A 14,929-nucleotide genomic window follows, 5' to 3' on the forward strand; every position below is an offset into this window, starting at 1 on the left:
GAAGGCTGATTCCTGCCTGGTAGTTCCTCCGATATTGCAGAGAAAGCTGTTTGTCCTAGGCATTAAGTGATGCAGTACAGCTAAATATGCTATAAGGGTTATCTACAGAGGGGCTGCTTCTTGCATTGCCTTTTAACTGCACACACAGGTGTGTACACCTGGCTGCATGGTGGGTTTGGGTTTTATTTATGGCAACTGCATGTGGTAAGTAGGTACAATGAACTAGCAAGTGTTACAGTGTGACCTCTTTATGCACTTTGTTGTGCAACTAAAGCAATTGTAAAATGTGTGCTGCACATACGTACCAGCTACAAGTAACTTACTCTTCCTGTGGCAATAAAGTGATGTCTTGACAAAATCGAAACAGTATACCCTTTTACAAGCCTCGTCTAGCACAATTGCAGTCTGTTCCTTTTCTTAATGAGCTAGCATCTCAATTAGAGAGGGCTGGTTTCTATTCTCAGCTCAGCCACTGACTTGACAAGTCACTACCTCTGTCCTTCGCCTCCCACTCTGTAAAACAGTGCTAGTACTTACCCCACCCTTGGAAGCGTATTAAGGTCCTTCATTAAAAAGGCTTCCTGGGCTGAAATACAAGCAAATGTAAGCAGAGGGCCAAGACATTTTCTGGGGAGATACTGCAGCTATACGCTTTGTTGTTGCTGACCAAACCCCAAAGCAGCCTCCCCCCAGGCAGCTTTGAGTGAGACTCACAGTGGAGTTAAAGCTGGCCAGGTTTAAATAACTGCTTAAAGAAAGGGGCAGGGGACAAGTGAACCCAGGGGGGAAGGTTAGGGTGCAGTACGGGGCATGTGAGCAGCAGGAGACTGATGCAAACCTTGTCCTGACCATAGGTGGGGCTTCTCTGCCTGATTTGTATTACAAGATCGCAGCCCCTGTGATCTACATAGTTTCTAACATGGAAGGGCCCACAGCTAAGATTTTCAGAAGCGACCAGTAAGGATGGCACCCCCTCCTGCAAAAGGCTCCTTCCTCTACAGTTCCCTCCTTTCATCTGATCTGTAGCAGTCCAACCCTTTATGCCACACAGCAGATGGGAGCCTCTGCTTCCCTGTAAGAGCAACTGGCCCAGCTGTGCAGCAGAGTGCCCAGCAAATGTCAGGCTCTATCCAGGAGGTCCAGGCAGATAAACCTAGGACTGAGAGGCAGGACTCCTATTCCCAGCTCTGCTGCCAGGTGAGATTAAGCAAGTCACATCCTCCCTTTGTGCCTCAGTTTCCCCAACCATAACACAGGAATGCTCTCAGCCTTATTGAGGCATAAGGCTTGGCTGTACATGAAGTACTTTGCAGGGGAGGGCAGCGTGTTCTTAGCCCCGACCCCAAAGAGACAGGAACACACTGCTGCCTTCCAACCCAGCCCAGCAGGTCTAACTGATTCATTCTCCACATCACATTATGCTTCCAAACATAGCCCTGCTTTAATCCCAGCACCGAACACCAACACCGCAGAGAAACAGCCCTTTTTATTTCCGAGCTGCCTTGGCCAGCGGAGAGGACATGCAGCACCATGAAAGGAAAGAACCCCGGACACTGGAACTTCAGCTCCAGGAGCCGCCGTCTGCCCAAAGATCACTTCAGGTCAAGTCCCGAAAAGTCACACCCCCTCAGCTGGATGTTGTGAAGGGGTTCCACTCACCCTTCCATATCCATGCAGGGGAGATGGGTCTGCAGTTGGCAGCGGCTGGGTAGGACGTGCCCTGCGGCGAAGCCATGCATGGTCCTCAGGACGGCTGCGTGGGGACAGCCGACGGACTTAACAGCGAACAAGCCTCGGACCTCATCCCAGCAAGCCCACGGGGTGGAGCGCGTCCCAGACCCTGAGAGGTCGCTGGAGACTACTGAATCCAAGCTTCAATGGGCCCTTGGGGGAGAAGAGCAAGAGGGCAATATTTAAGCATCAGCTCAGCTGGCATAGGCAGGAGCCCTCGCCACCCATCGTGATGGTGCAGCCCAAGAGACTTTAGCCAGCATTCCCCTGGAATTATCACAGGCTTTGCTGCTCACACCCATCCCCCTAGTGAGTCAGTAGGAGAGGCCACCCAGCACTGGGAGCAAGACTCCTGGGTTCTAGTCCCAGCTTGGCCACAAATGTGCTTTGTGGACGTAGGCCGGCCAGTCCCAGTTTCTCCGTCTTTACTGACGGACGGTATCAGCCTTTCAGGGGGTTGTGCAGCTCAACCAGCACTGCTTACCCGTCTCAGTAGCTGTGGATTGGAACAACCGATGATGAGCTGAGCCGCTGAAGGATTCTGCTTCTCAAGTTGCCCTCCTCGACCTTCCACCACTGGAAACTCTCACCGTGCAGCTCTGGTGGCTTCTCCCCGGTGCTCTGGCCACCCTGCGTAACCGTCAGCAGTACGTTGAAGCAAACGCCATCAGATTTCCCTGCATTCTTGCCCAGGTGCTGCAGCCCCAGGATCCCGTGGGCCCGGACAGTCACTTGGGATAGCAGGCAGCATTCCTTCAGCAACCTGGATGCCGATGCCTGGATGCTGTTTTGGATTTTCGAGGGGGAGATGGCACGTGCTGACACCGGCAGGTGCGGAGCCCTCACGGCACTCAGCAGCACCCATAAGTCACCGGCATCATTGGTGAACGTAGCCAGGAGCCTCTGGCAGATAAGGGCACAGGGCATCTCCTCTGGCAAGGTCGTTGGGTGGGACGGGCTGTCTCGGTATCCCACGGCAAGGTCTATGAGGGGCAGGATATCCCGGGCTCGCAGAGGAAGGGCTGGAGATTCTCTGTCCCACCACCTGGCTTGGAGGGACTCAGCGTCTGCATCCTGTGGTGTCTTCAAGGTCCCACCTAGGCAGAAAACAGACTGTGTTGCAAGGGGCTGAGCCCACTCCACTCAGCAACAGCGCCTGGGGCGTGGAAGAGGTTGGCAGGGATGTTTATTTCTGCAGATCATGGGTGCTAGAGGAGGGGGAGGGAGGAATCAAGCAGTTGAGGCAGCTAGCTGGGGCTCTTTTCCTAGCAGCTCCGAGAGAAGGGGCTATTAACAGAAGGAATGAGAATTTGGGGGTTAAAGACATCTTTGGCTTTCTCTCCCATCATCCAGAGGCAGTAGCAAGGTGCCGGAGCAGGGAAACGGACACCTCCACCGCTAAACCAACTGAGAGCGCTTGTGAAAGGATAGAGCGGATGCACAGACTACAGGCAAGACCCGGCCGTGCACGCTACCACCACAGCTCTGCCAGTGGCTGCAGCTCCCTCTGCCCTGCCAGTCCCAGCTTCCCACACACAGCACCCCCAGTTCAACCCCTCCTGCACCAAAATCAATCAGGCCATTTGGGCTGAGCAGGACGTTATGGTGCCTGGGGGGTGGGCAGTAGGAACAGAAGGCCCGCTTTTCTTCTCTTTTGGCTCAGAGCTGCAGCCAGCCCCACATGGGCACTGCTCCTTTGCTTGGCTCCAGGGAGAAACCCAGGAGGCCTCTCTGCCTTTTGCCCCGGACCCAGAGCAGAGCTTGCTGCCTGCAGTGCCCCCCGCAATCCTCACACATTTTAGTCCCCATGGGTGGGGTGGGAGTGAGGGGAATCACCCGTTGGCTGAGCGAGGAAGACGAAGCGAATCCAGATGGGGCCTCTCTCTTCCACTGCTAGCAGGGTGAGGGGCTCGCACTCCAGCCCCGTCTCCTCCTTCACCTCCCTCTTCATGGCCTCCACAATGGTCTCGTTGGGCTCCATCCTCCCGGCAGGCAGGTACCACGTCCCATAGCACTCATGCTTGGCCTCCTGCATCATCAGCACCTCATTCTGGGAGAGAAGGAAAAAATCCCAGGTCACACAACATGGAGCCATTCCAGTGGGCAGAGACCAGCCCCCTTCAGATCTCCCAGCTGCATGGGGGCCACGAAATCACAGAATCTTGGTCCCAGCTACACCAAAACTTGGGAACAGACTTGCAGAGGCCCTTACAGGCCAGTTCTCCAGTCCACATTGAAGTGGACCAAGAGATGTGGGTCCCACCAGTTTCCATGGGAACCTAATGATTCAGTTTAGGGAGGACACCTATTAGGAGCCACCGAGTCTATCCACCCCATTCACTACTGTGTATTTCTAGATTTAAATGGCCCAGGCAATCTGACCACTATCCCCTTCCTAGGAAGAGTATCCACAGCCAGAGAGATCTTAGGATCAAGATTTTTTTTTTTTTTTGCACTATTCAGCCTCTCCTTTTCCATGCTCAAAAGGACATTCTCCTCCCCAGCCCAACCCCATACTAGGCTTTGGAAAAAGATGATGACCCCACAAATTTTTTATTTTTTTTTTAAACCATGACAATGAGAAGTTTTTACACACACAGATGCATGCCCCTACAAAATACTTGCCACCAAACCCTTTGGGATAGCATACAACAACTAGAATGTGAAACTGGCTAGAAATTAAGTCCAAACCAGGTGCATCATTATGAGGATGACAACGACATATTGTTTGCATAGCACCAAGAGCATGCATTGCAGGGCCTTAAAAGCAGGGAAGACGACTTAAGTTTTGCCAGTAGAGCCACACCAGCAACACCCCTAGTGGAGATGCAAATTACACGGGCAAAAAAAAAGTGCTTTTGCTGGTATAGTTTATTTTTGGGCTGTCAGTAAAAGAAGCTTTATTGGCAAAAGTAATTTTTTGCCAGTATAATGCATTTCCATGAGGGCTGCTGTCAGCAGAGAAATGCTGCAAAAACACAAGGTGAATCAAAAGTAATTAAAATTTAAATAATTTATTTAAATAAAAATATATTTTCCTTTTGACTAATAATTGTAAATTAGGTTTATCATATGATAGACCTAATCTTGCCATGCTCTACTAAACTCATTTTAATTTAATTAAAAACTGTATAGGTAGTACAAGTTTGCTGCCATGCTTTTAAATAAAATCAACCCCCTGAAATGATGGAAGGCACTGGCTAAGCACCTGGAACCAGTGTTTGCTAACCCAACTTTAGACAGCCTTTTGCTACTATTGAGAGAATATTACTTCATTTTAACTAGTTCAGTTCAGAGTTAAGAAAGCGAGTGGGCATGGTGAAAGTAAAAAGCTTGTTTTCTCCTACCAATCTATGAATAAAAACTAGGTGTGAGGATGAGATCCACTAGTGCTAAAGTCTTAAAGGCAGGGGACCAGAACAAAGTCAGTTCAGTTTATTAACAACAGATAATACTTCCTTTGTTTAGTAAATCAGTTAGTTTTAAATACAAAACATGTTTGATAAATGTGTTGATACATCAGCGGGGGGAAGTTTAATTTAACTAACAAAAAAAACAAACATCACAAAATGCTTTTTTGTGCATTTTTATTTGAATTTCAATTCTTAGCCAAGTAGAGCTTGACGCAAATCACAAGTAACAAAATTAAATCATTTCGTATACAACAAATGCCTCATCATTCATCACTTCTAAAAAGAGATGTAAAAATTAAGACTTTTTTTAAATGTATGTTAGTTTATACAGTAGAACCTCAATGTTACAAACTGACCAGTCTACCGCACGCCTCACTTGGAACCAGAAGTACACAATCAGGCAGCAGCAGAGTCCCCTCAAGAAAGCAAATACAGCACAGTGATGTGTTAAACTACCACAAAATAGAAAGGAAAGTTTTTTTAAAATTGACAAGGTAAGGAAACGGTTTCTGTGCTTGTTTCATTTACATTAAGATGGTTAAAAGCAGCATTTTCTACTGCATAGTAAAGTTTCAAAGCGGTATTAATTCAATGTTCAGTTGTAAACTTTTGAAGAACAGAACCCTAACGTTCTGTTCAGTTGTGAACAGTTCAGAGTTATGACCAACCTCCACTATCCAGTCTAAGGTTCTGCTTAAATAAGTTATTCTCCTGGTTAGCAAGTTTGCATAAAGACTATATTTAGTTACCAGTCAACATTTTCATCCTTGCCTCCCAATGAGAATCAACTTTTCGTTGGGAAAATAACCAAAAGATGCAAATGCAAAACCAGATTAAAAGCTAGTCTTTAAATGGGGGTTTCCCGCTTGCTGGTTTAAATGACTCCAACCTGGCAAAGTAACATTGCTGTTCACACCGCTAGCGGAGGTTGCCATCCCGGCAAAGGTTTCTAGTGTAGACCTGCCTAGGTTGTTCGAAGGTGTTAGGAAGCTGTTACTAGTAAGGCAGGTAGGGAGGCTGGCTCGCAGTCCGGGTCCCGCCGCGGGATGTTGGACACGTCTCCCCGGCGCAGGCTCCCCAGCTGTGTGAGCGTGCTCGGACACCAAGCTTGAGAGGCTCGTGCACGTGCCAATGGCCCTGAAAAACCAAGCCCCGATTCCCGAGAGCGGCCGGGGATGGCGGGCACCCGCCTGCGGCTCCGCGCGTTCTGCACCGTGCATGCCGCCCCGGCCAGCCGGCCGCAGCCCGCCCTCACCTGCTCGTTGAGCAGCAGGGCCAGGACGATGTAGCAGGCGGTCTTCCGCACCCGGACGGGCTGGGCCGGCACCGGCGCCGAGTCGTAGCGCTCCTGCAGCTCCCAGCCGCGCCCGCTCAGCACGGCCTCCAGCTCCTCGGCCAGCGCCCCCGACTCCATGGCTGCAAGACAGACAGACAGACAACCCAGCGTGGGCGGCGGGGGGGGCAGACGGTCACTGCGGCGGGGAGGCAGTGACATATGGGGGGGGGAGATATACGGACCGGGGGGTCAATGTGTGGGGCGGGGCGGCCGCTACCGGGAGCTGGGGGTCAATGTGTGGGGCCGGGGGGGGGGCGCTCCCGGGGGCTGGGGGGGCCGATATCCGGTCCCGCCCCCGGAGAAGAGAGAAGCCGGGGTGGGGAGATATCCGCCCCCCCCTGGAGATGGGGGGGGTCAGTGCGTGGCGCGCGGGCGGGGCCGGGGAGTCTCCAACTTACCGGTCGCTTTCCGCGGCTGACGGAGCTTCGGGCGAGCGAGCGCCCAGCGGCTTCTCTCCCATCCCGGAAGAAGAGGGCCGCTCCCAGCCCCCATTGGCCGGCCGAGCGGCCACGCTCGCCTTCCATTGGCCGGCGCCGCTGTCATTCATTCCGGTCCGGTCACCCACCGCAGGGAGGGGAGGGGCTGCTCCTTAAAGGGGCCGCGTCGCGTCCCCTCCCACGGGGTTGCAGCCTCAGCGCATCCTAGGGGCCCTGTAGGGAGGGGTTTGTGAGGCCGGCCCCCCTGCACGCCCCAGAGCCCTGCCTCTGCCATGGGGGGGCATGGGCACCCCTGAGACCCCCGGGCACCTTCCTGATAGGGGGATGGAGGGCTACAGGGGGCAGGGCCCGCAGGGGCATCAGGCACTCAGCCCGCACATCGGGGTGCACCCATGGGATCCCCGGCAGCATGCCGGCCTTGGCAGCGCCCCAGCCGGACAGTGGGGCAAGCCCGGGCCTAGCAGCATCACGCGACAGCCAGCGCTGAGGCTGCTGGGCGCCAGCGCGTGACGCCAGGGAGTGAGGGGTGGGGAAAGGGCGCCAGCCCCCTGATTTCCCGCTTCGGGCTTCTGCCACTGACGGTGCTGGCCCCCAAGCAGCACGCCAGCCTCCCCCAGTAAATCAAGACGCCCGCTCACACCTTGCCAACAGCTTTATTGAGGACGCCTCCTTTTCACAAGACGAAATGCACCCTTCCTCCAGTGTATCCAACCAGACCGGGAGCGCAGGGCTGTCCCCCGCCCCTCTGCATTCACACCCAGTCTGGCCTGAGACCCCAAGCCAAGGGACACCTGTGAGCTGGAACCCCGGCCCAAAGAGAAAGCCTGGCGTGAGCACCAGGATGGCCTTCGTCGGGTTTTGTCCTGGGCAGGAAAGGGAGCGGGAAAGAATGAGGGGGAAAGGGACACAAAACCGGAAGACTGAGCTGAGTGAGCAGGGGAAAAGGAAAGACAGGGAGAGAAAGAGACGGGAAGGGGAGAGGTACACAGCCTGTGCTGAGTGCACCAGGGAGAGAGATTCGAGGGAGAGCGGGGGTGGAGGCAGTGCTGGGGACAGAACAGTAGCTGCCTCTTTTCCAGATGCACAGTGGCCTCGGAGAGTGGGTGAGGCCCCCGCCCAGGCAGCGTACTCATTGCCGTCGGGTGGGGGTGGGAGGGTGCCACGTCTAGGAGCCAGGACGCCAGGGTCCCGTTCCCATCTCCGGCCGCGCCTTGCTGTGAGAGCGAGAGGACGGGACTAGTCAGCGACCTCCTTGGAAGGGCTGTGCGCCTGAGCCTAGTAACATCTGTAAAGTCCTTGAGATCCTGGGCCGAGGAGGGACGCGTCCCGGGTGCTTGAGTTCCAGAGCCATACTTGCTCTGCTGAGACTGACAACGGAGGAGGGCGAGGACTGCTTAGACTGTGAAGTCCTTGGGGCGGGGACTGGCTTTTTGGCCTGTTTGTGCAGCACCTAGCATAGACCAGGGCCCCGTTGTGCTAGGAGGGCCTAGGCACGATTGTAATACAGACAATAATGAGTGGGAACTGGCCTGAGCCCCACCACACTCATTTCACTGACTAGCTGCAGGAGGGGAAGGGCTTCCCCACAGGGCTGGTTTTGAAGTATCCACCTCATAGTAGAAGCTGTCTCTGCCAGCACAGTCACCACCCCACCGTACCCCCCCGTCCTTCTCCGCCAACGCCATGGGGGAGTTTCTGAGGCTTTTTGCTCACTCAAAGCGTGTCTTTGTCTCCTGGAAAAAGGGAAATCCCAGCTGGCGGGCAGGATAAAGTCCCGGCCTCCTAAACCAGAGTAGCAAACGGCTGGAGATGGCTGTGGAAAGTAGGGGGAGCGTGAGGCCCAGCCAAGCGTAGCAACACTGGCCTAAACAGGGCAGCATTCGCCTGGCCCGCAGCCAACAAGAGCATCTGGTCTAAACTTACCCAAGCGCCTCAGTCGACATGGTCTAATTCACAGCATCCTGAAATGACCCGCTCTTAATCTGCTGGGATTGGCTGCTTTATCCCTCCCTGACCCTGGCTGCCCTGGCCCTGGCAAGCTAAAAATCTCAGCTCTTACGCATCTGCAGGGCGGAGCAGGGGCACGGGAGGATGCAGTTTATTTTAGCTGGCGGGCTGCTGCAGGATTCTGTCCAGAGGGTGCTGATGAGACGTAGCGCCTGCCTCGCTGGAGGAGTCTAAAGCTGGAAGGAGCCCGGACTCTGGAGGGGCCTGCAGGAACCATCCTAAAAAGGAAACGGGTGGGAGATGGGATTCCCTCTTCCTCCCGGAGCTCCCAAAAGGCCCGTGAGTCATCTTGCCAGGCCAGTGCTGCGGCCTGACAGAAGGGAAACAAGCAGAAGAACGACACGGGAGCCAAGGGAAGCTGTGTATAGTGCTGTAAACCAGCCCTCTGTCCTGAGGAAATCTGACACTTGGCCTTGCGGCCCTTCTCCTTCCAGGACCTCAGAGTGCTTTACAAACATGCGTGGGCTCAGGTCCTCTGGGAGGTGGCTCGGTATTGCTGACGCGCGTGGAGTCAGGGAAAGATGGGAATAGAACACGGGTATCTGAGTCCCACCTCCTGCCCCCACCACTGCCCTGAATTCATCCCAAGAGGTAGGAGCAGAACCCTGGAGCCCTGACTGCCCGGCCCATTGTTCTAACCAGACTACACCGCTCCTTCTCTGGGTGCCCACACCGAGAGAGAGCTCTGCCTATGAGACGGGCCCATTTCCCTGGGAACTGGGTTTTGGGGAGAGAACTGCCCCACGGGCCCTCTTCGGCGCATTGCCGAGATACGCCGAGCACCGAATGCCATAGGGACATCCCTATGGAGAACATGATCAGCGTGGTGACATCATCAGGGTGAACCTTCCAGGTGATGACATCAACACGAGCACCGAGCGCCAAGGGCGCGGCCTGAACCCCTGGCACATTATCAAAGGAAGCACCGCATATGACGTCACTATCACCAATGATGACGTCGGGATAGGCTCCTGGCGTGAAGTCAGCAGCACAGGGTAAAGACGCGACGCACCAACCGTGGCCAGCCCGGCACACCGTTACAACTCGGATGAGCCTCAGGTAGGATGCCATCACCACAAGCACCTCCAGCGATGGTACTGGGCATCCTCACAATAGCAGCACACGCAACACCAAGGGGCAGGACAGCCTCGGAGCAAGCCAGGAAACGTGTCACTCACCGGCTGCAGATGAGAGTGGACCCTAGCTGCACCGGCGGCGTCCCCGATTCACCTTAACGGGCATCACGGCCCTGCCCCGAGAGCACAGTCCCTGCCCGTGTCCCGAAACGTCCCCCCCTCACTCAGGCCATCGGTGGCTGTGCTTCTGGGGTCCCTTGGCAGCGAGTTACATGCAGTGTCCACGCCATTTTGCAATCTTGTCTCACGGAGGGGGTGTTTCTAAGCTGGCCCCCCTCTTCCTGTTCCTGCCCAGGCAGAGCCACATACTTTGGAAAGAGTTAAGCAGCAGCCTAGGCCTCAAGGTTTAATTACGAAGGGAACTGCTAAACCGGAGCAGCTTTTAATCCCTTGGCCTCCTCTCGGCACACACGGCCAACTGGTGTAGCAGAGAACATATGGGAACAGGGCCTCCGACAATTCCCGGGCGTTGCGGGAGGAGAGAGGCTCCGCTCCTTCGCAGAAGCTGGGACCACCCTTGTGCTGCCTGGGGTTCAATTAGACCATGTCAGGTGGAGAAACCGAGGCAGGGTTGCCCGTGCAGAAAGCACTGGGACCAGATGTGACCACCCAACTCGTAGGGTAAGGGACTGTTTTCTTACCACCCCCATCCCACCCCTCCTCCCAATATCATCATCAATCAATACTAAGCGGTACTCACTACATTCGCCAGGGGAGTTTCTTGCTGCTTTTTGCAGCATCTCCCCATCTCGATGTTCAGCGATGCAAAAGTAAGGGATGTACCCTGTAGTAAGGGACTGCTGGCAACAGCCTCCTGTGTGCTCCAGGCCTCCCCCCCTTTCTGATCTGGTCCCCAGGGCTCTATGGAGAGCCCAGAGGCTCGCTGTCCCGGAGAGGGATAGGGTGACGGGGGACGGGATTAAACCAGAGGGCCTATCTGATGGGCCGATTACGATGGTGTCTGCTGACAGCAAGGGCAAGGGGATTTGGGCAGCAGCCGACTGTACACGCCTTCCTCCCCACAGCCGGGTGGTGAGACCTGCCCTCCCACTCCGCTCCCCGGTTAGCAAGGAGACAGGTCACGCCAGCCTGGGGGGTTGGGATGTCCCAGGGGCTGGAGAAAAGAGAACAAAGGGGCCTGTCTGGGAGTGGGGCTGGCCAATATTGTCCATAGACTTCGCCCAACCCAAACACCTCAGAAATGCCCTCTCCACCACCACTGGCAGTCAACCAGGCCACACACAACTGTAGGGTCCTCGGAGACCCCGCTGGGCTGGGAGTCATCCTCGAGGCCCTGCCAGCTTTAAGGCCCATTCAATGATCTGGATTCTCAGTCCACAGGGAGCCAGAAGTGGCGACAGGGGAGGGAGAGATGGCCAAGGAAGTGGGGAAAACAGGGAAGGCTGGGGGGAGATCTGGGTCTCAAATCAGTGCAGTGGCGTTGTTGGCAGATGGATCTTGGGGTGGGGGCTCCAGTGCCCTTGGTTAGCTCACCCCAGCCCTGCCCCAAGCCCTGAGAGACACCCGCAAAGGGGAGCGTGAGAGAGAATTAAATGGACATCGATTCTGCGTGTGACATCGGCCGTGTCTCCTCAAAGACTCATCTCAGCCGTTTATTTCCATGGCTCTCCTTCTCCCCCGCCCTGAGGCCCACGGGCCCTTGCCTCCACCTGGAGAGGATCTGCTGGGACTGTGACCTGGCCAGCGACCCCCCCCCACCCCCCGCACCGCTGCACAGCGCGCTGGCTGCGTGAGTGAGCACCGTGGCGTGACGTCATCGAAGAAAGCACCAAGCGGGAGCTCGTCAGGGCGAGCAGCGGGAGGATGCCATCGGAAGGAGCGCCGGCTGTGACGCCGTGCAGGCCTGGCGCGGGCTCTCCAGGGGGGGCAGGACGGCACTGCCTGCAGCAGCGTATCGGACAAGAGCTCAGTGTGCAAAGTTTGCAACAGAAACCCCAGGAGTCCTTTGCGTCGCCGGAAGCTTGAACCCCATGCGACCCACGGACGCCCGGCTGGCTCCTGGCAGGGGCTGTTTGGAACACGCGGGGGGTCACGACCCAGCGGCGGATGGTCTCACAGGTGGCTCATTCCCTCCTACCTGACCTTGTCCCAGCTTCTGCCCTTCCCGGCGCTCCAGCCAGACCAGGGGAGCGGCTGTGCCTGAGCATTGCTTTGGCCCCGTTCTGTCCAGCAGACATCCTCCTCTTCACAGGCCCCGCGCTTGGGTCACTTCAGCCTGACAACCCGGCCTGTCATAGTCGGTGCCAAGCAGCCATCGCCCCACCCAGACAGGGGGACGTAGGGCTCCCCACGAATCCTGGGCCGTTGCCCCCTTCACTTCAATTCTGCCTCCTGGAGGTCCCGATCTGAAGCCAGCCCTCCGTCTCCTTGCTGCACACCTGCCGGTGCCTTAATTGCAGCCCTGCAGGATTCCCACTGCCTCCCTCACAGCACAATAAACCATGCTGTCCATCTGCAAGGGAAGGGGATGGAGCAGGATTCAGACACCAGCATACCAGAACTGCTATCATCTCTATAGAGCGTCTCAGCTGAAAGGGCCCCACAGCAGTTGGCATGCAATGGGCCAGATTCTCTTCTCGCTCACCTAAGTGTAAAGCAAGAGGCATTCCACTGAAATCAGTAGAATAATGCCAGAGCCAAGCCAGCCTAAGGGAGGCGAGATCGGGCTTTTTATACAGAGAAGCCACTTCACCTCAGACCAACATGCAGCCAGCTCTGGGGTAGAACACAACTGCTGGTGGACACCACCACTGCATGACAGTTTAGGGCAGGAAGCAAAGAGCAATCCCATAGCCACTTGAAACTGCAGGGGGAGTTTAAGGAGGCAGAGTGCAGTTACCCACATTGACATCTGGGCATGCGGAAGGCCAGGGTTAATACTCAGATTCTTGCAATAGCTACTTGGGTATCTGATGGCCACAGATGGTCAGACCCTCTCTGTTTTTCACCTAAAGCATCAGCATGTCGGGGGCGCCCCCTAGCACCACTGATTCAGGAGTGAATCCCCCACAGCTGGTCTCTTTGGGAGATCTCCCATTCACGTGCTGACATGGCGGGATTCTGATCAGCTGGCAGCCCACAGAACGCTCCGTGACCCCATCCAGCTGGGCCAGGAACCCATCGTGACAGCGAAAGCCCCCGAAGGTCAGATGGGATGTGTGGGGATAGGTTAGCCCCTGACCTGTGCATGAAGTTTTTGTGCAGTGCCGGCAGGGTCTGTGGCCCGGGCTGCGAGCCGTGCTGAGCGGGCGGCATTCTCTGGCGAGAGGAATCTCTGTGTGATGCTGATGGTACCGCTGAGGCTCTGCACCTGTCATGGAGGAAGGAGCGCACGTGAGGGAGCTGAGGGGTGCCAAGGGAGCGTCAGAAGGGTGGGTAGGCACCGTACTGCCGGAGGAGAGAGCATCACCTTGGGAGCGGATGTCCAGACACAGGGACGCGATTCCTGCACTTGCTGATCAATGCATGGATAAAAGGCCTCCTAGGAGGTAGCGTGACCTAGTGGATAGGGCACGGGGGACTGAGGAGACCAGGGTTCTCTTCCCAGCACTGTTGCTGGGTGGCCTTGGGCAAGTCACTTCCCGTCTCTGTGCCTCAGTTTCCCCATCTGTAAAATGGGGATAATGACACTGGGCTCCTTTGTAAAGTGAGAGCTCCTGATGAAAAGTGCTAGATTAGAGCTAGTCATTATTACTGTAGAAGGAGACTCTCAGCTCCATCTCCCTGGCTAGAGTAAAAGGGGGTAGCAGTTAATGGGGACACTCCACTCCACCCACTTCCCAGGGGCAACTGCTATGGGGAGAAGGCTAACGTCAATCACAGCTGGTCTCCTGACCTGGTGTGGGGCCCCTGCTGGCACCAGCACTGCATCCCCCAGGAACTGGAGCAGCGTCCAGCCGCTCACGCCGCATTCCTCCCGCAGCCTCCTCCGCAGAGACGGGTCCAGGTAGCAGCTCCCGTGACCGTTTAGATCCAGCTGGGCTGCCCCATCCTGTCCTTGGGCTTTGCACACCTGCCGGGGGAAAGGGTGGAGCTGACATGAGATGAGTTTGGCAGGTCTCAGTCGACAGCCTGCATTGCAAAAATCTTCTGCCAGGCCTGGGGCTCCTTTGTGGGACGTCTCAGCAGAGAAGCCTAGGTCTGAGTGAGACACATGTAGACTAGATCCTGGGTCCAGTCCTAGGAGGAGAAGTACTGGAAGCAGATTTCTGGGGCCCACTGGGACTGGACTCCAGGAGCAGTCCCTGGGTGAGGGCGAAGAACCGGCATGGGATTTCGGGGCCCACCGGGAATGGGTTCTGGGCACAGCCCCCTGCGAGGGTCACTGACCTTCTGTAAGAAGCCCCTGATGCAGTCAGCATCCTCTGCACGGAAGATGTGCCACAGGGCTCCTGCCTGGTTCCTCGTGTCCCAGAGCCGCTCCTTAAGGATGTCATCAACTCCATCCTCTTCCACCCGCAGGAGAATCTCTATGGCGCAAAGGGAGGAGTATTTAGGGTGGGGTTTGACACCCCCCCTCCCAGCGGGGGAGGAGTGGTTTGCCAGCAGCCTGCCCAGTTCCTGGAGCCCTACCTTTCTGGGCACTTTGCCAGTCCCGCGGGTACGCCCCAATGTACATCAAGACGCTGATGGAGTCTGTCACCTCCAGTGTCAGGTTTTTGGTCCCAACGGTCCTGTCCTCGGGCGCCACACCTGGGAATTCGGGAGCAAATGTTCCGTGAGAATGCAGCTCCCGGGCTCCCTCAGTTCATGCACTGGCCCACCAGCTCCCCCATCTGAGCCGGGAAGAGGCTGCAGTGTCACTTCTCAGCCTCCGCTGTTTCCTACAGGAGAACACTGGGGCTTCTA

General features: G+C 55.9%; 2 protein-coding genes across 6 annotated transcripts in view; both read right to left on the bottom strand.

The window, feature by feature from the left end:
* Positions 1–84: 84 nt before the first annotated feature.
* On the bottom strand, positions 85–6,934 carry NUDT18 (nudix hydrolase 18). The gene is made up of 5 exons (XM_067530271.1): positions 6,879–6,934; positions 6,400–6,560; positions 3,568–3,781; positions 2,216–2,828; positions 85–1,884 (listed from the first exon to the last, which is right to left on the bottom strand). Exons 2-4 carry the CDS (start codon positions 6,556–6,558, stop codon positions 2,221–2,223), a joined length of 981 nt encoding a protein of 326 aa, XP_067386372.1. The 5' UTR covers positions 6,559–6,560; positions 6,879–6,934; the 3' UTR covers positions 85–1,884; positions 2,216–2,220.
* Positions 6,935–10,958: 4,024 nt separating this feature from the next.
* The window catches only part of HR (HR lysine demethylase and nuclear receptor corepressor), a 41,959-nt gene continuing 37,988 nt past the window's right edge, over positions 10,959–14,929 (bottom strand). For 4 of the 5 annotated variants that reach the window (XM_067530274.1, XM_067530273.1, XM_067530272.1 and 1 more), the window contains exons 15-19: positions 14,654–14,773; positions 14,411–14,550; positions 13,917–14,093; positions 13,263–13,391; positions 10,959–12,533 (exon numbers count right to left, since the gene is read on the bottom strand). In XM_067530274.1, the coding sequence (XP_067386375.1) occupies positions 12,471–12,533; positions 13,263–13,391; positions 13,917–14,093; positions 14,411–14,550; positions 14,654–14,773 (629 nt within the window). In that variant the 3' untranslated portion in view covers positions 10,959–12,470. The remainder of the gene's footprint in view (positions 12,534–13,262; positions 13,392–13,916; positions 14,094–14,410; positions 14,551–14,653; positions 14,774–14,929) is intronic. The other variant, XM_067530276.1, reaches the window with a different exon arrangement.

Source organism: Emydura macquarii, unplaced genomic scaffold, assembly GCF_026122565.2.
Source record: "Emydura macquarii macquarii isolate MOO-44397 ecotype Brisbane River unplaced genomic scaffold, CSIRO-AGI_Emac_v2 contig_3059, whole genome shotgun sequence".
NCBI lineage: Eukaryota > Metazoa > Chordata > Testudines > Chelidae > Emydura > Emydura macquarii.